This window comes from Solanum stenotomum, chromosome 8, assembly GCF_019186545.1.
Source record: "Solanum stenotomum isolate F172 chromosome 8, ASM1918654v1, whole genome shotgun sequence".
In the NCBI taxonomy this organism is placed as follows: Eukaryota; Viridiplantae; Streptophyta; class Magnoliopsida; order Solanales; family Solanaceae; genus Solanum; species Solanum stenotomum.
This window is the reverse complement of record NC_064289.1, coordinates 19296644-19317505: the sequence shown is the minus strand read 5'-3', so window position 1 is coordinate 19317505 and position 20862 is coordinate 19296644. Positions and strand designations below refer to the sequence as shown.

General features: G+C 35.2%; 2 protein-coding genes across 2 annotated transcripts in view; one reads left to right on the top strand and one right to left on the bottom strand.

Moving 5' to 3' along the window:
• Positions 1 to 20862, bottom strand: part of LOC125872110 (superoxide dismutase [Mn], mitochondrial) — a 333170-nt gene that overhangs the window by 136428 nt on the left and 175880 nt on the right. The window lies entirely within an intron of this gene.
• LOC125872082 (kinesin-like protein KIN-7C, mitochondrial) overlaps positions 1 to 20862 on the top strand; it is a 28476-nt gene that overhangs the window by 6911 nt on the left and 703 nt on the right. Inside the window, exons 5-25 of the mRNA XM_049552758.1 lie at positions 1003 to 1068; positions 1189 to 1242; positions 3734 to 3793; positions 5733 to 5811; positions 7106 to 7173; positions 8198 to 8257; positions 8455 to 8559; positions 8783 to 8887; positions 9055 to 9162; positions 9263 to 9406; positions 9848 to 10030; positions 10212 to 10382; positions 11701 to 11937; positions 12736 to 12876; positions 12980 to 13105; positions 14287 to 14337; positions 14441 to 14488; positions 14569 to 14868; positions 14962 to 15684; positions 19434 to 19523; positions 20779 to 20838. Coding sequence (XP_049408715.1) covers positions 1003 to 1068; positions 1189 to 1242; positions 3734 to 3793; positions 5733 to 5811; positions 7106 to 7173; positions 8198 to 8257; positions 8455 to 8559; positions 8783 to 8887; positions 9055 to 9162; positions 9263 to 9406; positions 9848 to 10030; positions 10212 to 10382; positions 11701 to 11937; positions 12736 to 12876; positions 12980 to 13105; positions 14287 to 14337; positions 14441 to 14488; positions 14569 to 14868; positions 14962 to 15684; positions 19434 to 19523; positions 20779 to 20799 — 2940 coding nt within the window. The 3' untranslated portion in view covers positions 20800 to 20838. The remainder of the gene's footprint in view (positions 1 to 1002; positions 1069 to 1188; positions 1243 to 3733; positions 3794 to 5732; positions 5812 to 7105; positions 7174 to 8197; positions 8258 to 8454; positions 8560 to 8782; positions 8888 to 9054; positions 9163 to 9262; positions 9407 to 9847; positions 10031 to 10211; positions 10383 to 11700; positions 11938 to 12735; positions 12877 to 12979; positions 13106 to 14286; positions 14338 to 14440; positions 14489 to 14568; positions 14869 to 14961; positions 15685 to 19433; positions 19524 to 20778; positions 20839 to 20862) is intronic.

Genomic DNA, 20862 nt, shown 5'->3' with positions numbered 1-20862 from the left:
TGCCTTGAGATGCCCATAGGTGTTCTCTTTCAACAAAAATTGTGCCATTTAGGTTTTTGACTGCTGGGTTCCTTCTCTCAACTCAACTGAGGAAGCCCAAGCTAAATAGTTTGAACTTTCCATTAGGGGTTCCAAAGTAATCATGAGACTTGAATTTCTAAATCCCGCGTTTTTGTAACTAAACACATCAAACCCAAAAGACATGGTTTGATTGAAGAGAGGTCTAACCAAATATTAGGAAATAACCGTAAAATCTGTCCAGAGAGTATATTTCAGAGAATAAAATCAGATTTTGCCTGAAAGATTCCGTGAAAACTGAACTGGTGCACTGCAGACTCCAACTGAACCCTAGAGTGCAAGAAATTATCAGAGATGTCGCCGCAAAGATATGTAATTTCTGGAAGTTGTGAAAAAAGAAAAGCTACCATACAACATCCAAAGTGTTTTGGGGAACTCAATTGGTGGTGGCATAACTCATGAAAAACTTTCAGCAGCTAAAAAGAAAAGCTAGCAAGCTGCATCTAAAGAAGATAAACTACTTTTTTCATCTTGCCACCATGATTCAAAAAAATTGTTGTGAAGGCCTAGATTTTTGTCTCAAACTTCTCAGATAAATAGGATTTAAGTTCTGATAATTTTTATTAGCATGGCCTGTAATCATTATCGTCAGCATAAACTATCAAAGCGATTTCTTTGGTGAGAGGTGAGTGCTTTTTATTTATGATGAGTGGACACTTACAAAGCCATATCTAGAAGAAATATTTTTAAAAAAATTCGCTGGACAAGAGGTTTGTATTGTTTTCATGCACAATGCTTGTTTATTTGAACATATGGGAGTGGTTTTCAATCACGTGGTGTTAATAAACACTTTAATTCTTGATGTTGATTTTATGTGCTGGTTCTTGATTATAAGAGTTATGTGTTAGCTCCATGGTCAAGTTGGGCAGAGATATATCCCTTTCCATCTGAAACATCCTGCTAAGTTTTCGTCATGTTTTATAGGGAGAGCAAAAGTCTCCTGGTATTATTCCACTAGCGGTGAAGGATGTCTTTGGCATTATACAAGAGGTACCCAGTTTTCATGGCTTAGCAAAAATTGGTTCTGTAGTTTCAATGTTTCATAAACTTAAATACTATTTCAAGAACATTTCATAGTTTATAGCTGACTTTCAAATGTGCTTGTGTCAGACACCTGGACGGGAGTTTCTCCTTCGCGTCTCCTATCTTGAAATATACAATGAGGTAATCATGATTTGACATTTTTCCTCTAGTCATTAATTTGATTTTAGTGTAGCTTACATTCCAATTTTTTTGTTCTGATCAAAACAACATTTAACATACTTACTCTCAGAGAGAGATTGAATTGAGGTAAGATGAAAGATAAATGCAGACCTTGAGGAGCTTTGTGTGGTTTAATCTGTCTTGTGACTTAGAGCTGCTCTAATACCAGTTGGCTCAGCTTTTTGTATTTCAAAGGCGTGAAATGCAGGTGTTATATTCTCAAGTATGAATAGCATATGCTGACAAGCAGGTTATACTGTTAAATTTGTGCTCTGACTGTACCTGCTCGAGCTATATATCTCTATTTTGTATCCTACCCTCCAGTGTTACCAAAAGCAAAGTACAAAAAAACGCGACGTTCCATTGGAGGTTTAAGCGCAAATAAAGTTGGGCTTCACGGAAAAAGGCGCAAAGGGAGAAAAAACACAAATACAAATAATTATAAGCATGAATGCCAAATATATGAACAAAGAAATTGAATTTTTTTATGATAAAGTGAAATATCAATTGTTTTAATCAGAAGAGGCTCATTTATGAAGAAAAGTATGGCTTAGAACCTTGATGACGACACAAAAGTGCACATTAAGCGAGGCGGAGTGCTCAACACATTTTGAGCCTCGCTTTAGGGCTTAAATGTGCCTTTGACAACTGCTTGTACATCACCATATCCAACATGAATGAGTTTAGGCATGTGGGCATCCATCAGTTTTGACTCAAATTGATGCCCCGATCAGGAAGTTCTTTTCTTACGATGTTGAGTAGGATGCTGTTGGCAGTCTGTCTTTGCATAATAGTTTTATGTCTAAGCAATGAGTTTTTGAGCTAGCTTTGCTGGCCATTAATTTGTGATGAAAATTCTACTTGCCCTATTTCATAGAAAGGAAACCCACAACTTTGGTTTTATCCTCTTCTTTACAACAACAATATACCCAATGCAATTCCACAGGTGGTTTGGGGAGGGTTTGATGTACGCAGATCTTACCCCTACCTTTGTGGGATAGAGAAGTTGTTTCCAATGGACCCCTGGCTCAAAAGAGAAGTTTTCGAAACAAAATTGCAAGAATAATATGACCACAAAATAACAAGATACAAAGCAAATGAAGCAACACGTAGTAATACGCAATAAAGAATAAGAGACTACGCGACTATTAAATAGCCCTCGACCTCTCTCACATAAAGTGCAACAGTGCCCAACTACTTACTAGCCTTCTACCCTAATCCTGCGACCTCTTCTTGGTGTTTTGAAAATTTGAAAAATAGAACTGGTTAAAAATGTTAAAACATAATCAACAAAGGTCAGCAAGCTCATTGAGTGTCATCTACTTGCATATCAATTATTAAAATGTTGAACTAGTATATGTTGCTATTTGAAAATGACCCAACGTAGAAAACACCATCAAAATCCAAATGAATCAAATGTCCTCACTTCTCTCAATTTTGTTACCTTAATTCAAATTTTTAGTTGCATTGAAATTTGTAGGTAACCCACATTGGTTGAGACTTGGGATAATATGCTATTGTCTCCTTATATGGTCTAGACAATCCTCAACCCATGAGCTAAGCTTTAGGGCTAAGTTGGGATCAATGCCCATTTTCATTACATGATACCAGAGTAGGATTCATCCAAATTCTTGGTTTGCACAATGTAGAGCCCCCATGTAAATATTGTCTACGCTCCACATGCGCATAACTGGGCATGCGAAGGCATTAAGTGTCTTACATTGGTTGAAGAAATTCACTGTTGTTGTATCCTTATATGGTTACAATCCTCACCCCATGAGCTTGTTTTTGGGTTGAGTTAGATCTAATATCCATTTTCTTTACAAAAACTTTCATTGAGCCTAAAGGGTTGATGAGAAGCTTGCATATCTCTGAATCTTGCTTCTTCAACACACCAACACAACGTTTATCGAGTAGTGTATGTGTTTTCATTTATTTATTTATTTAAATTTGTGTCTTTAATTACTGCCTTTATAACTTCTTTAAACTTGTCAAGTTTACAAGTAATCTGCCCAATTACTTTTTGAGCGAGTTCTAGTATTATGTTCTCCAAAACTGGTTTTAGTTTTAATAAACTGCATTTACGTGATCAGCGTGCTAGTTGAATAGGACACTTCAATGTTATCCTTGTCAAAATTGCCACAAGATTAGCTAGTTAGTCCCAGCTATGAGCTGAAAGGAGAAGCAGCATTTAACTTGCTTGTAGCTTATGATTCTGAAAGATAATAAGCTTAATGGATCCAAGTAGTATAAGCTGTAGCAAAATGAAATATAAATGATCAAACATCAAGGTGATAAGCTGCTTATATAGGCACTCGTGAAAGGGTTCCATGCTGCACTTTGAACCAATTAACAAATTAAACATTGAAAACTCAGGATATATGATGCTGTACTTATTTCTTATTTTAGGGTTGAATACCAATGCATTTAATTGACTCTATGCTTATTTTAGGTCATCAATGATTTGCTTGATCCAACAGGGCAGAATCTAAGAGTACGAGAAGACGCTCAGGTTCGTGTGAGTGAGTGCATGTTCATGGTCTTTTGTTCAAGTTTACTTCAAATTGTTTTATCATATAATAAGCTTTTTTTATGTTACCTTCTAAAAGAAAAGAAGCTTTTTTTATGTTGTCATGGTTTTTTTTTTTTGGTAGAAAGTTGAACTTTATTTCATCCAAAAAAGCAATTTCAAAACAAAGCTGAAGCTGACTATCAGCTATACCTAGTAATGTTTCCTACTCAAACTAACTTGTACAAGCCAAATTAGGAGATAATTACTAATTACAACTTATAGTTTTCCAATCAACAACAAAAGCCTAAGATCAAGTCCACTAATTACCAATTCTCTGTCCAGAATCTTTTGAATTACCTATGCTGCAGATTTGGGTAAGGGAAAGTTTTCCAGGCTGCCTCTTTTAATATTGAAGCTGTGTACCCATTCTATCCAGAGGCAGTCCTTTCTGGCTACCGCCCAAAACTGTTTGATGATAGCAACTTTATTCCATAAACACATATCAGTACCATCCTTTTCTCCTTGCAACTTTTAGTTGACAAACTTTTTCCCAGGCTACTAAAGCCTTATTTGAGAATTGAGATAGTGGCACTCCAAGTCCAAAGAAAAGATCTGCTTATGGCTTCAATCAATTTCAGAATCTTCTTGGGTAAGATGAATATCTGTGCCCAATAGGTCTGAATTCCTAACACACTGATTTGATTATTTGCAACCTACCAACATAGGACATTAGCTTAGATGACCAACATTGTATTCTTGCTGTAATCTTTTCAATCAGTGGTAGGTAGTGGCTAGTAGATAGCTTCTTGGAATCCAGTAGAACTCCCAAGTATCTGAAGGGGAGTTCACCAACAGTATATCCAATCATGTACATAATTTGGTGTTTTGTACTAGAGATGCCAACCATATAGATTGAACTTTTATCGGTATTAGCTTGCAATCCAAATACCTGTGAGAATTTCTGGAAAGTAGCATCACACATTTTAATGGAGATAAGGTCAGCCCTGCAAAACATCAGAAGGTCATCAGCAAAACAAATATGACTGGCTCCTAACTTCCTGCATTTGACATGGAAATTAAAACTGCCATTTAGAGCCACCTGATCTGTTTCCCCTTGCAGATATTTCGCGCCAATGACAAACAAGTAAGGGGACATTGGATCCCCTTGCCTGATGCCTCTCTTGTTCTCTAAAGGTTTTGTGAGCCCACCATTGAACAAAAAAGAATATGAAACAGTAAATAAGCACTCCATAATCTATTAAATAAATTTGAAGGGAAATCTCAAGTCAAGAAGCATCCTTTCCCGACTTGATCAAGCACGTGATCCGAAGCTGACAAATGTAATGACATTTCTGAAAAAAGCAAAATTGATTCCGTAGTGCAGCGAGTCAATGTGTAATGTAGGAATAAGAAACCATGAAGGGATTGATAAAGCACGTATACAGATTACAAATTACTTTTTATGATTGGCTCTTACATCAGCCACAATCGTTATGAAGTTATTGTCAATTTGGACTACTTTTTATAGAGGAGGAATAAAAGAAATCATTGCATCTTATGTTTTAGTTTGGATGTTTGGGTTGTTTAGTTGTCCACTTGTGTCTCTGAATTGAATGGTTTTTATAGAAGCTTATGAAGCATCTAAATGGAGATATGATCCATGGGTTGCAAGAGTACTGGAATTTAGTTGTTTGGATCCAAAATTGTCTTTGGAGACTCATGTTTATTCTTTTTTTCTTTTCTTTCCGTGTGGACTTACTTTTCCATTATCTGGTTTCTATTCAGAAGGGTGGTGGGGAGGAGGGGAGCTTTCTTTTATGAAGTCAGTTCATTAATTACTAAGAAATTGAAGAGCCTTTTTTACTGCTTGATACGATTAGTTTTCTGGAAAGCTGCTTATTATTCAAATTTCTAACTATTTATTTGATGAAAATTGCAGGGGACCTACGTTGAAGGGATCAAGGAGGAAGTTGTTTTGTCTCCTGCTCATGCACTTTCCTTAATAGCATCTGGTGAAGGTTGTAGACATTCGTTCTTGTCTCTCTATACTAAAGTAGACATTGCTATCTTTACCTGCATGTAACCAATCTGTGTTTCTTTTATCATCATAGTTAATAATTTGTGATACTTTTTGTTATAAGTAATCATATTGTATTGATCAGGAGTTCATGGTTATATTTACAACCATAAAAATGTTTCACGAGAGAATACCTTAGGCACAGTCTAGGAGATGCATAGAAGTGTGGAAGAAATGCCTATCTTCTTAAGTAGGAATGACTATATTGAAATGGAGAAGAAGAGAATAAGTACAAAGGATGAGCTTACTAACCAAGCTCTGATACCATACAGAAAAATAAAAGAGATAGAAAAGATTTTGAGAATGCTTAGCTTGATTGTTATCTTATCTCAACCTTTGAGGGCTTAAACAATGTCAAATTAGGAAAGCGTTGATGATACAGTTTTCCTAATTGATACAGAAGAATATGTAACTAACATAACCCACAAACAGAGAGACATATATCATATATACAGATTCTTACCAATCTTTACCATAATTACAAAGATTGATATCATATTTACACATTCTCAAACTGTTCTTAACATGGTTCTTAATAGAATCAAAGGTAGAAAGTAGGTCAGTGTATTGCTAAGAGCTGTTCATCAGTAAGACGTCCTCTAGTAGTATGCGCATTGTTTCTTGTATGAATTTAACTTATTATTAAAATTCCCCAACTGCATCCCAAATCATCTTGATTTATGGTTTATCCAAGTGGTATACATAAATAAGAGTAGGAAAAAGTCCCCATTAAAGTGAAACGTGGGTTCCTTCTGTTATTTTCAGTTATTTCTGTCTGTCTATGTTTTATGGTTTTAACTTGACTTGTCCTTGAGCTTTTAGGCTGTTCAGAAAAATATCCACTTCTCTAGTTTAATCTACTCTAAACAATGTTGGAACCATCTCATGTATAGTACAAGTATTTTGGCTATCAGCTATGTATCACTAAACAACTGTTAACATTTGCTTAGTTGTAGTTTCATCTACATTTATCTTAACATGTACTGATAAGTGGTGATTTCTCCCCAAAAGATTGTGCCCATCAGACAAGCAGCTCCAACAAAAGCAAATTGTGCAGTCTCTTTCATTTGCTAATTAATTAGCTTGGTTTGTCGTCTTCAAGACATCTTAAGCATTTATATGACCTTGATATTCTTGCTTTATCAAGTGCTGATGTGTTAGTTGTTACCATTTTGCTCGATTCCAAGGCAAACTTCTTAACATGTATCTTTGGATTTGATGGCACATTGAAACAGAGCACAGACATGTGGGATCCAACAACTTTAATTTACTGAGCAGTCGGAGCCATACAATATTCACTCTGGTAGTAGCCATCTCATTTGTCCTTTAAAACTATATTCTAGTGTATTCTTTGTGTTCAGAAAAGGGCCAATGATGTCTTCTTTGCCGTGTTCTAGCTGACAAGAAATTTACCTGTTGTTAATGATTTGTTGTTGGATATTCAATTGCTAATGATTATTATCTCTCTGTTTGAGTGCACTTTTGTGCAAGGGTAGTGCAGTCTAAGTAAGTAAGGGAGGCAAGGAAAACATTTTGTACATAATAGCACAAAACTCAAAATGAATAATTCTGGCACAGATTTTAGGGAAGTACAGTGAAGTTCCTACCTATGTACTCCAATAATATGTTTTGGAACTTAAAAATTTGGGGTAATGACAACATAAGTAATTAATTCAATGTATTATCTTTCTTAAGATTGACATGATAGTTACTTAAAGCTACCAGAGTTGGATCTCAGCCAGTAATTATGGCGTGTACTAAGATAAATGATTGCGTTGTCTTTGACTCAAAAAGGAACATTTATGAAATCATCTTCTGTTTGACTTTGAGGATAAAGTTGATTATGTTGTCGACTACACAACGGATGCTTAATATATTGTATATATTCCCTTTGTCCCATTAGATGTCACATAATGATTTTCCTTGAGTCAAATTTGCACTATCAAATTGAATATTGGACATGGTTTGATATCTAACATAGCATAAACACATGAACATTGTTAGAAGTGCCATATGGTGGTAAAACATCAAAACTCTCGAGAAAATTCTGGTAAAAGATACACTTGTTTGATTCTCAAAGAGCAAATCACTTGTTAGTAATTAGGGCAGAAGAGTACAGGAAAGGGTTTCTATTTTTCATAAATTTTGATAGGATTGGTGAAGCCAAAATTGCAAGATCCACGTTACTAAATTTAGACCTAGTATTGTTTACTATCTCCAATATTTTGCTTTTATTATTTGGTATTGATGAAGAAATCCTGAGTTGCTGTTGCACATCTGCATGCTTTTGAACATATGGAGTTCTAACGAGTGGTTTTCTGTGCCAGACAATTGAAAGCAGTTCACGAGGAGGAAATCAAGGGGAGGAAGTGGCACTATCACAACTGGTATCTTGTGTTACTTTTGTCAAAGCCTGTTTTTGAAATTTACCTGTTGGCTATTTAATGTTATAGTCCTATAGTTCAGTAAAAATACAATTTTTCTTACGAATGTTGTCATTATGTTGTTCGGGCATTATCATTTATCTTTTCGTTCTGTTTTCACTATGCTGATCATGCATGCTGTACACAAATCTTGTTTGTAGCATCTAATTGACTTGGCAGGCTCTGAAAGTTCCAAGACTGAGACAACTGGGTTAAGGAGGAGGGAAGGTTCGTTCATAAACAAAAGCTTACTCACTCTGGGCACTGTAAGATATTTCTTTCATATTTTTACTCACGAGGGCTTCCCTTGTCTAGATTGATGTCTCCTTCACTTCTTCTTAGGTCGAAATTATTCTTGAGCATCAACAGTCCCTCTCATTCCCCCCAGATGGAATGCTGAATTCTTTGTCAAAATGCGCAAAATAATCTATTACTTATTGAGTATTATGCTGGAATTTGCATATTGACCTACAGCAACGGATGATGTAGGTTATATCTAAATTAACAGATGAAAAATCCACTCATATCCCATATCGAGATTCAAAGCTTACACGTCTGTTGCAATCATCACTCAGTGGACATGGTCGAGTTTCTGTAAGTTTTAGTTTATCAGCCCTTCCAGCTGTTGATCATCTGTTTATGATGTTTTCAAATGTTCTCCTCTGAGTTTGAGTTGCATGGAACCCCCGTCCCCCAATTAGCCCAGCAAAAGAAGGAAAAAGAACCTAAGCACTGATTCACTCTTTTGGATTTTTCTAAAGCTCATTTGCACAGTAACACCAGCCTCCAGCAACACAGAGGAGACACACAACACCTTGAAATTTGCATATCGAAGTAAGCATGTGGAAATAAAAGCATCACAAAATAAGGTGAGATTATGAGAGGATGTATAAGGAGCAAAGCTCTGTTGCTATAACAGAACCATCCAAGCGCTGCAAGTATGTCTCTTATGTGTTTTGACCATTTCAGATTATAGACGAGAAGTCTCTCATCAAAAAGTATCAGAGAGAAATATCCTGTTTGAAAGAAGAGCTTGATGTTCTGAAGCGTGGCATTATGGAAAATCAGAAAGTGGGGCCCAGTCAAGATGATCTGGTTAATCTGAAGCTCCAGGTACATCGCATCCTTACACACCAGTTTACTTATTAATCTGAAGCTTCAGAAAACCCGTTGTATAGAAATGGTGCCAGTAACTATTTTGTCCAACTGATCCATGTCTATCAACAGAGACTCATGTGGACCTAGAGCTCATGGAGCTCATCAATAATATTTTTGCTTACTTATTAGAAAAATAATTGCTCTGATTCCTCTCTCATCATAGGGTATGCATTATGCAGCAAGGGATGGTACACCAATTTGCAGGGGAAACACCTTTTTTGTGTAAATTGTTAGGAAGCTATATGAAACCCCAAACAGATATAAACAGAAACAAAATGCAGCGATCGTTTTAAAATATACACAGAAAATAAAAGGCAGCTTCCCAGGATATTTTGGCTTATTTCACATGCCCATTCAAGTGGTTTATATATATCATTATTTCTATGTGTGATGCAGTTGGAAGCTGGGCAGGTGAAGTTACAATCACGATTGGAAGAGGAGGAACAAGCGAAAGCAGCATTGATGGGAAGGATTCAAAGATTAACCAAACTGATCTTAGTTTCCACCAAAAGCACGATGCAGCCTAATATCCATGAAAAGCTTGGCCACAGACGCAGACATTCTTTTGGAGAAGATGAGGTAACAGCTAGCTTCTTATACTTGATGTGCTGACTAATAATCTAACTGATAATACTTTGTGTTACACAAGTATTGAAGACATATTACCAGATATGGATCACTTCACTTTGCTGCATGAATGTATTCATATGATGATAAAGTTTTCTCATCATTTTCATGTTTATCTTCATTGATGATGCAGCTAGCTTACTTACCGGATAGAAAACGAGAGTACATGATTGACGAGGATGCTGGAAGCATTGATTCCGAAATATCAGCCGATGGAAGAGAGGGTGTCATAAACCTTGATGAATTGGTCAAAGATTTCAGAAGAAACAGAAAGAGAGGGATGCTTGGCTGGTTCAAGTTAAAAGTAAATTTCTAATACTTCTCCATACTCTTCATAGATGTGTGGTATAAGACCTTTTTAGAACATGACAAGTCACAAGTGGGCCATATAAGTTTCTAATGCTACTGCAACAGTGAATCTCAGTCATTGATTTTCAGCTGGTAAAATAAAAGGTGAATGTTTCCTATTAGGAAATCAATGAAAACAAGTTTAAAAATACAAGAATTTGGCATATGTATTGTGGGGTGCAAATGATTCAACTCTTAAGAAATATTAACTAGGTATAGGAAAAGTATGAGATTGATGGACAACAGGTGGGTGCATTTTTTCTGGTTGGCATGCTTTTCAGATAACAAGAAGATCCATCATTTCACTTTGGCGGGTTGGTAATGTGTTTCTCATACCAAGACTTAGGATAGAAGAATAAATTTGTTATTGCATGAAATGGAATATTATTGTCAAAACTAGAAGGTAGATTGTGTAGTACTAAATGACAAAACAAAAAAATAAAGAGAAACAATATGGGGAAACAAGAAGGTGAGCTAAGATGAAGACGGAGGGCCAAATAATACATTTATGTAGTGTCATACAAGAAAGATGCATTGAACAAGCTAAATTTTTTGGTAAGGTAAATAATTTTATTAACGTTGGAGAAATCCCCATACATAGAAGTATGCTAAGAAGTAGAGAATCCTAGACCAAAAATATGGTTCTCTACAAAGATAACCCTATCATCTATACAATGTAATAATTGGATATCTACATCTTCTTCCAAACAACTACAACATATAGCACCAACTAACATGTAAGATTATCCTCTTACAACAATAAAAAAACATGTAAGATTATTCTCATATTCTCTGCAGTCAATATCGCTCCCTAGCAGCCAAAGTGCACAAATAAGTACACTTCTCTGGGCCCTCTTCGTATCCAAATCGAAAGATGCAGAGAACCCACTCCATTCCTTACCAATAGTATATGCTGGTATGATTTGACTGAGAACTGTTGGTCTCTCCTCTTCTCCCATCTCCACTTGTTATGCACAGTTGAAAAAGTTAGATGAAGGATCAAAAGAGGACAAGAAAAAAACACAATAATAGCACTGTAATATTTGTCTCCTAAGTATCAGAATTTTATCCTGTTTGTCCTTCAAGTATGATCTGTACAAAGAATGATTCTTACTCAGAAGTTATCTTTTAAAAACTTTGCCAATTTATATGATAATTCCTTTCTCTAGAAATACTCTGTTCTAAAATACTAATGATTTACTGTCTCGGTATGATATCACACGGAAGACATTTGACTCATAAAACAACATACTAATGAATTGTTGATGGTGCAGAAGCCCGAAAATCTGATTAGACCATCATCAAATGCTGATTCTGAAAGCTCTGCAAGTGGTTCCCCTGCATCTTCATTGAAGTCATTGCAAAGTAGAGTTGCATTCAGTGATGTGAAGGAAGGGCGGAGAAGATCTGTTAGTAAGCGAGGAGATGATGCTCCAGCAGTAGATTTTGTTCCAGATAGAACCCAAGCAGGCGATTTGTTTAGTGCAGCTACTGGAGGTCGGCTTCCACCAGTAAGTTCTTCCTTTGTTGTTTTAATTTCTGGTGATGTGACATAAAGAATGAAGAAATCCACATAGAAAATCTTTTTGTACAAAGTAGTTTGTCTTGGATATTTGATGTAATTAGATGACATGTCCCACTTGGTTTCTGCTTTGCACCCAACCCTTCAATTTGAGTTTTTCCTCTAATATTTAAAAGAATTTATTTCTATACAACATATGTTTTTATAAATTTTAAAGATGGCTCTTGCCCGTTCTTACGCTACTTATCTTAACCACTGATTTTCTTCACTTTTTGTGCTACGACAAAAGATGTGTTCTCTGGTCCTCCTTAGTATCTTCATTAACTGTAAGGACATATCAAACATTTTATCTGTGACACAATGCATCAAACTCATCTATATTTTGGTGCAAGAGTTAGATTACATGGTTACAAATGCAATTTCCATATGGTCAATCTTCAGTTGAAGCAGTTGGATTCAAAGGTGATTTTTAAAAATAGGTAGAGATGAAAGGCTGTGTTTAGAGAACTGCTTATTTTTTTCGTCAGAAGTAATTGATTTAATGAACTTATTACGGTGCCTATAAGGTGAGATCAAAATTTCACTTTAGGTTAAAGATGCTTAGAAATGGAAATGTACAATGGCTTCCGGGTTTGAGTATGCCATGATTTCCATAATCATGTTTTTTGTGCACTGTCAAGTTAATTTATGCTAAATAAACTGTCAGCTTCTATGCAATTTCTGGATAATGATTTTACAGTCGTCCTCTGCTTATAACTCTGCTAGGAGGCTCAATCTTCTTTTGCAGACTGGGACCACTATAACTGATCAAATGGATCTTCTTCACGAGCAAGTGAAGATGCTAGCTGGTGAGGTTGCATTATGTGTTAGTTCTCTTAAACGAGTATCAGAGCAAGCAGTTAAGAGTCCTGGGGACTTGCAACTTCAGGTTAGAAAATTGGTGACATTGAACTTTATATTATTTTTCCTGATATAATGGATACTGAATGTGTATATTAGTACTCATGCCTATATATTTGTCTCATGATTAGGAGCAAATGCGAAACCTAAAGGATGAAATAAGAGAAAAAAAGCTCCAGATACGTATTCTGGAGCAACGCATGGTTGGATCAGTGGAAAGGATGCCACAGGGCTCAATCAATATTGAGATATCTCAGGTAAATTTGAAAAAAAAAAAGTGATGCACAAATACTTATAATCTATTAAGAAAATTTTTGGAGTTTCATAGGAGCATACATACTTCTAGTGAACCTCTGAACCTAATCCAGAATGGGCCTAAATTGATAAAGTCCAGAATCATCGAGCGTTGTTGTGATGGATGTATGACCAATGTGATTCACTTGGAATTGGGCGAAGTCCAGTAAATCCTTTACTCTTTCACTTTTCTTGCACTTGTTGGTTTGGTTCATAATGGGGTAGGTTCCACTGGTCTTCCAATTTGAGAGAGAACTTATCCCTTTCTAAAGGCTTGTTTGATCTTCTTGGGCTTGTTTCTTGTCATCTATCACTTCCATCTTCGGCAGTACTCTTCTTATAGCATATTCTTGAAAGAATCTTGCAGTTTCTAAAATGACCATAACCCTTAACCTAGGTCAAAAAAAATCTTCAGAGATAAAATCCCCAATGATCGTATAATTCCTTGGATCAAAAGAATCTGAGCATCCAACCCAAAACCTTAAGGCAATGGGTTTATGCTATTGTGAGAAATGGCGGAATTTGTTACATGGGTGTTTACGTAATGAAAACTTTGAAGTGCTTGTGGATGGGAGTAGTCTATGACCATTTAAACCCCTTCAGAAACCTCTAAGCTACCGATTAGGAACAGATGCTGCATTCTTTAATACACTCCTACAAATGTAATCCTGTTAGGATTTCCATGTGGATGATTTTGTTTTTTAAGTAGTGAGGAGAGGCTCAACAGAAGCAGGCCTGAAATAAAGGAGAGCTCAACAAGTTAATGATTGAGCCTGGAGCATTATTGATTGCTTGATGGGCTAAGTTGAGAGAGAGAAGCCCAAAGTGAAAGAGAGAAAGCGGTTGTTCAAGCGGGCTTACCAGTGTTTGGCTTTGATATCATGTAAAGAATTTGAACATCCAACATGAAATTTGAAGCCAATGGATGGAGTAGCTCATGATCATTTAAACCCCTTTGGAAATCCCTATTTATTGAGGTGTCCAACTCCTAGACCAAACAAGAGAGTTAGAGGGATGGAATAACAAAAGGTTATGTTAGTCCCATCTGTTGCAGGATGCATCCCAAGCCCATGTCTAATTTCTTACCATGAGTAATTTCTTATCACATAATGGCATTTGAATTCTGGTCTTCACTCAAATGTAGGCGTTGCCCAAGCTAGCTGCTCAACTAAATGAAAAGACTTTTGAGCTGGAGGTATGGTCAGCTCTTTGAGCTGGTATTAGACTCAATCATTTGACATTAACTACCTAGTTAAATGCTGCTGGACTAACACAATTTAGTTTGTCGTCATGATAAGATTAAATCTGCAGACAACAGGGTACTGCAAGAGCAACTAAAATTGAAGGTAGATTTGTAGTCTTTCTATGATCTGCCATTCGGATGTCACATTCTTCTGAACTCTAATAAAAATCGTTGGTCCTGAAGATGATGGAGAATTCTGAGATGCAAGAAACTATCCTTCTGCTGAGGCAACAGCTTGTATCAGAAAAATGTTTTACATGCCAGCAGCAGGATGCAGACCATGATGCTGCCACACTTGCGGCGTATTCGGAGGGATCTATAGAAGCTAAGTTTGAAAGGGAGACTGGGGCTCATTCATATGAAGAGAGACTTACGAATGAAAATATACAAACTAGTAATATGAGATTAAATAAAAGATTTGTGCACGAAGTCTCGAATGACTCTAGTGTTGATGCACTTTTGAACTCTCAGCTTCTTTCACAGGTAAGCTTTCCTTCAATTGATATGCTTTTGATATAAATTTTGTAATGTAATATAATATATATATACATATAATCATGATTTTCTTCCTCTTAGACTGCAGAAATAGAGTCCCTGAAACAAGAGAAAGAGCAAATTATCGAGGAGAAGGAAGCCTTAGAAATTCACGATCAAAAGCTAGCTGAGGAAGCTTCTTATGCAAAAGAATTAGCAGCGGCGGCAGCAGTAGAACTTCGGAACTTAGCTGAAGAGGTAACTAAGCTCTCCTACGCAAATGCCAAACTTGCTGCTGAAAAAGATGCGCCTTGCAAAAATAGCTGCTGTCAGAGATCTGTTGCATTTGATATGAAGCAAAATGGTGATGGTGGAGGTCGGTCTGATGCACATGGTAGGAAGACAGAAGATTGTTTATCAGTGGATGAGTTGGAGCAAGAACTGAGTGCGCGACACCAAAGAGAAGCTTCTTTGGTTGCTGCATTGTATGAGAGAGATAAAATAGAAAGTGAACTGCGTAAACAACTTGATGAAACGAAGAGGCGAGAAGAAGATATGGAGAATGAGCTTGCCAATATGTGGGTACTTGTTGCGAAGATGAGGAAATCTGGTCCTGTTTCCCAGACTGTCTCATTTGAGGGGTCGGATGTGTCTAATATCTTGGAAGCAAAATCAAGAAATGACATCTCCTTGTCCAAAGATAAAAAAGTTAGCGAAACATTTGGAAACATTCCTGCTGTGGATACATCAGAAGAATTGAAGGCTCGTTACCATAAGGAAAGGAAAAGGTGCAAGGATCTAGACGATTTAGTTTCAAGATTAAAGGTATTTCTTTTCTCATTTCCACGCCTTATTTAAGTTGGTGCCTCTGATTAATATGCATTTTTCCAGTAGCTACCTTCTTGCTATTACCTCACCGTGTGTGTAGAGCAAAGTATGGAATTGAGAGTTCTAATGAAATCAAATAAAGAAGAACTGCTTAACAAACTTTGCAAGAGCTGAACAAGGGAGGGAGGGTGGGTGGGTGAATTTTTCACATTAAATCAAAGATTAAAGAGATCCATCCATGAAACTGAAATCAGGAATGCAACTAACCAACTCTGTGAACATTGTAGCTAACCTGTTCTGTGAACTATAAACACTTTCATCAAATGACTATTATTCGGCTTTCTTTTGCTTCTGGGCTTCTCTACTGTTTGTTTCTTCTACTCTTTCTTGATGTCAATAGTTTTCTTTTTCCTTTCTCACCTGTCCCATTCTTCATTTACTAGTTCTTTGCTCTTGAAATATATGCTGATGTTTTAAAAATAAAAACTGACCCTTGCAATTGAAGCTAATTAAGTAGAAACTAAAGCAATTTAATATGAAATTAAATGCATTAACCTAATTCCTTATTTGGCTAATTGATTGAGAAGTAATAATCAATTTCTTAATTGAGGTTATCTTTTTGTAGGCATGTTGCAGTCACATTTTAATGGTGTTTGATTTGAGTTGTTTAGTTTAATATTGTCATTATTGTTTATTGGATGCCTAAATTATAATTTGAATATCAACTTTCATGTTATAACTTATAAGAACTAACTATTTATATGTTAGCCTAGTTTTGGATACGTGCGTTGAATGTATATTCCATGCTATTCGGTGTAAATTTTTAAACCACATAATAATAAAAGTGTGAGATACTTATAAAATAATATTTGAAGGTTAAATAGTGCAGGTGCAAGCTAGCAAAATGTGAAATAATATAAATTGATATATATTCCATCATAATCTATTAACTAAAATTATATATTTGGATCACATTTGTGCTAATAAGGAACATAAAGATTGATGATTGTAATTTTAAACAAAGTAATTGTATAATGGTGATAATTTTCATTCAAAAAATAACATAACGGTGAATGGTGATAATTGCTCTCCTAGAACTTTGATCTGGTCTTTCTACTCCAATTCTAAATATAAGAGCTGCCTTTTTTGTTTTCCTACATCTTAGCTAGGAGAGAAAATTAAGGCTTTTGGCATGAATTCTGATATTGAAGAGAATAAAATTAGTTAAACTATGAAAGGAGTGATTTTTATTGAACCAATAAGAACCTTAAGCTAAGAAAATGAGACTAAGTGTTCATTGAATTATTTTCTAGGCATCTGAGTGACCGAGTCTATGCATTAAAAATTAAACTTGATAGCGAATAAAAAAAAAGCTACCAAAATTACATAGATAAACTCTACCTAGAATCCTAATTCTTGAATCCAATTCCATTGATCTCAATTTAGCATACACAAATGTTAAAGAGTTAAAGAATATGAATAAGCATATTGTTAAGAGCAAAAGACTTGTTCCATTATCAGTTTCATACTCTTTCACAAATGTGAATAAGCATACTGTTCAAATCTACATACTTCTTGAAGAGTATGAAACTGACAAGAAGTGAGAAGGAGTTACTGCATTATTATATCAGTTCTATCGAGAATACAACAGGATTTTACCGTGCTAAAAAAACTTCATGCATTATTTATCTTTTCATATAAAGAATATAAGAAAATTAATGACTCAATTTATTATAGAAATAGTGGAGAGAATTGCTTTTAATGTGCCTACTTTAATATGCTATTTTTCCCCTTATTTTTATTAGAATATATGATTCCATCTTTGTAGAAAAAATTTATGGTAGTAATTTTTGCTTAAAGGGTAAGAAGTTTGTTTAGCTTTTTATGGACAATAAGATCATTCAACGTATTTCCTTTTCATGCGTGTAATGTGTCGATGAATAAAAAATTTAAAAGATTGTATAAGAGTTCTAAAACATTTGTATCTGAGTAATAGATTAAAACTTTAAAAAGTAAGGATGTTGAATGCTGTTATCTTATGTAGCTAATTCAAAAAATTTTTTTTCTTTAGTGTTATATTTATCTTAAAGGGACATTGAGTAAACACAAACTAGATTCATTAAACAAAGTTATTTATTCTTTTTGTAGCAATCTTTTAAAATTAACACGACAATCAAAAGAGAAAGTGAAACTAATCATCTAACTATTATGCTCTGCAAAAAACGCATTCAGATCTTGCGTATCGTTTTACAAAGATCTGAATGCGTTTTTTGCAGAGCATAATAGTTAGATGATTAGTTTCACTTTCTCTTTGATTGTTGTAGTAATTTTAAAAGATTGCTACAAAAAAAAAACTTTGTTCTTTGCATCTTCTTGATGCTTTTTAATATCATTTAATTACTTTACCAAAAAAAAAAAACTCTGTTTAAACAAGAATACAAAAGAATTAAGAAATAAAATCAATGAAAAATGAAGCACTTAATCTTCAAGAATCACATCCAGAAGCCTATTAAAGTTTTATCAGCTTGCTTAATTCAAATGTAATGGTCATTGCTATTCAACTTCCAATCAACATCTCAGCACAAATGTAAACCCCACTCTTGTCTAATAGCTTGCAATCACGAAGAAGAGGTAAACCGCATTAGGCAAGCCTCTTGCGACGAGGTCGACCTAGAAGATCACAAGGGGTTTTGAACTTAAGACCTCCATTATGGAAGTCCCTAGCCAAACCATATGAGCCACCGTGAAGGGTTCAAACTTTACAATTGTAACTTTGTTATGCTGATAGTGTTTATGAATTGTCCTGGATAACATCTTTGTTTAAGAAATATCAAGTTCTAATAAAAGAAATGTAAGGTGGAAATGATATTCTCTGAATGAACATAAATTAATAACTCATTATTATTCAAGTTGCTCTCCACGTTGATTGCTATACAAATAATGATCTTCTGCATGATATGAAGAGATGCTAAATATAGCATTGTTATTATTTAAAAAGTGATACACAATTCAGATTTGTTAAAAGATATTAAAAACGTCACAAAAAGTAATCCAAATGCCATGATCACTTTTTGAAGAAGTGATTTCAAGAAGTACCAACATCATATGCAACCAAGCGACTCCAAGACATTGATAAATATCATTAAAGAAGCATTGTTTCATTTCCAAGAAGGATATAACTAAGTATTTATAGTCCTAATTTATAGACCCTTGTGATCCCAAATAGCTATTATTGAGACTAAGAAACTTAAAAACATAATACCTTTCACATTCTTCTACATTATTATGAGATTCAACTTTCACATGATCAATAATTAGAAGAAGCCTAAGCGTCATATTGTGTCATCTAGCTATGTGAGCTACTTAATTACCATTAAGTTGATTCATTGTACTACAATGTGTATAGGTTTATTTACCTGTATTAGGATTAGCTAAAATGTATACTTACTTGTAGAGTTCAAAATATTCATTTAATGCATTGTAATTTTACTTTTAGGTGAAGGGTAAAATGGTCGTTCAATATTTAATGGACGTTGTGATTCAACTTAGCATCTTTCCACTGTTAGAATAGTATGATAACTTATATTTTCTGTAAATTGTGCGCTTCACTTTGAAGAACTATGAGCATTGCTTCTTGCCTAAAGACTGGAAACTTGTGTGTTGTACTCTTCACTCAAGATACAATGTCATCAATCTGGCATTTATTTGGACATTACAAGATGAATCACATTTTTATTGAATTTTAGGGTGATGATTTGGGTGGCTTGGATATTAATGCACTTGAAGAGCTCCAAAGCCTTCATGTTGAGGCCATTACCAAGATTTGTCGTGCAAAGGTTAGAGCGCTCCTATCCATGCACTAAATTTATTGATTGACTGGCTGACCAGGAAATGTTCTCTTTTCTACTTTATTTGTGGTTCTGTTAAGAATCCTTAGATTAATTATTGCTATATGTTATTCATACTATCTTGCAAGCATTACTTTCTTAACTTGCATCTACTAGGAAGGATAGAGGATGCTTTTGAGTCGTTGTTATATATGCTCTATCAAAAAAGACAGTCCTAGATAACCTATCTAATGATTATATGGTTATTTAGTGAATTTAAGACACTTCAGCGACACGAACCTCCTTAGCAAGTCAAATAATTGAAAGTTAAATAAACAATTAAGTGAGAAATGTCTGCATGCCTGAGCAACAACCTCACAGATTGACATCTGTAGGATACATGAACAGTTCTACGTAAAAGGTGATTTTCAGGGTTGAAATATTAATGCAGTTTTTGGCATCTTCATGCCTGGGATAGTTTCGGCCTGACTGTTGAAATGTTGTGCAGAAAACATTGAAAATCTGTTTAACTGCAGGTTAAAACTTATTTGTTTCACTGCTTTATGGTTATTGTTGTCTAGAAAAATGTGTTGTTGTGCAGTAACTCAACAACAACATACCCAATGTAATCCCACAAGTAGGGTCTGGGGAGGGTGGTATAAACACAACCTTACTCCTACCTTGTGAAAGTAGAGGTTGTTTTTGAAAGACCCTTGGCTCAAGGATGTGCAGTGATTCATAGTTCCTTTTATTTTTTATTTTTCCGCAAGGGTTTGGTTGCATTGAGCAAAAGTCTACAGCTGTTCATTAGATTCATTACATCCTGGAACTTGGCCAGCTGATCCATCATCTTTCCAGGATGTTGGAATCATTGAAGCTACAGCTGCTTTAGGCGAGGGTATTAAATTTTCTTATGATATACATGTCCTAAACAGTTCGGCCTTCCATGAGCAATATAATAGAAGTTAGTACACATTAATATCGAGGATATCCGATTGGTTTTTATTGGTGTATGGTAGTAGGTGTTAATGAATTGGCATGTTGTATTAGGTTGTCGAGACAACAATTAGTATTATCTTGTCAGCATATTCAAATGGTCTTCTCCAAGTACATTGGCTCACCTCTTGTTTTACCCTCAGGAAGATCTGGAAGGGGGATAAATATTTTATATTTTGTTGTAACTGAAAAAACCTGTTAAAATGATTTTTAATTATTCTTTTTGCACTTGGGACTCACATTGACATTTGTTTCTTTGAAAATACAGTGCTTGGTTGATGTTTTATAGCATTTTACTTGGGAGTTCCTGAACTTTCTGACATCTAAGGTGAGCTTGCCACAGCTCAAGCAA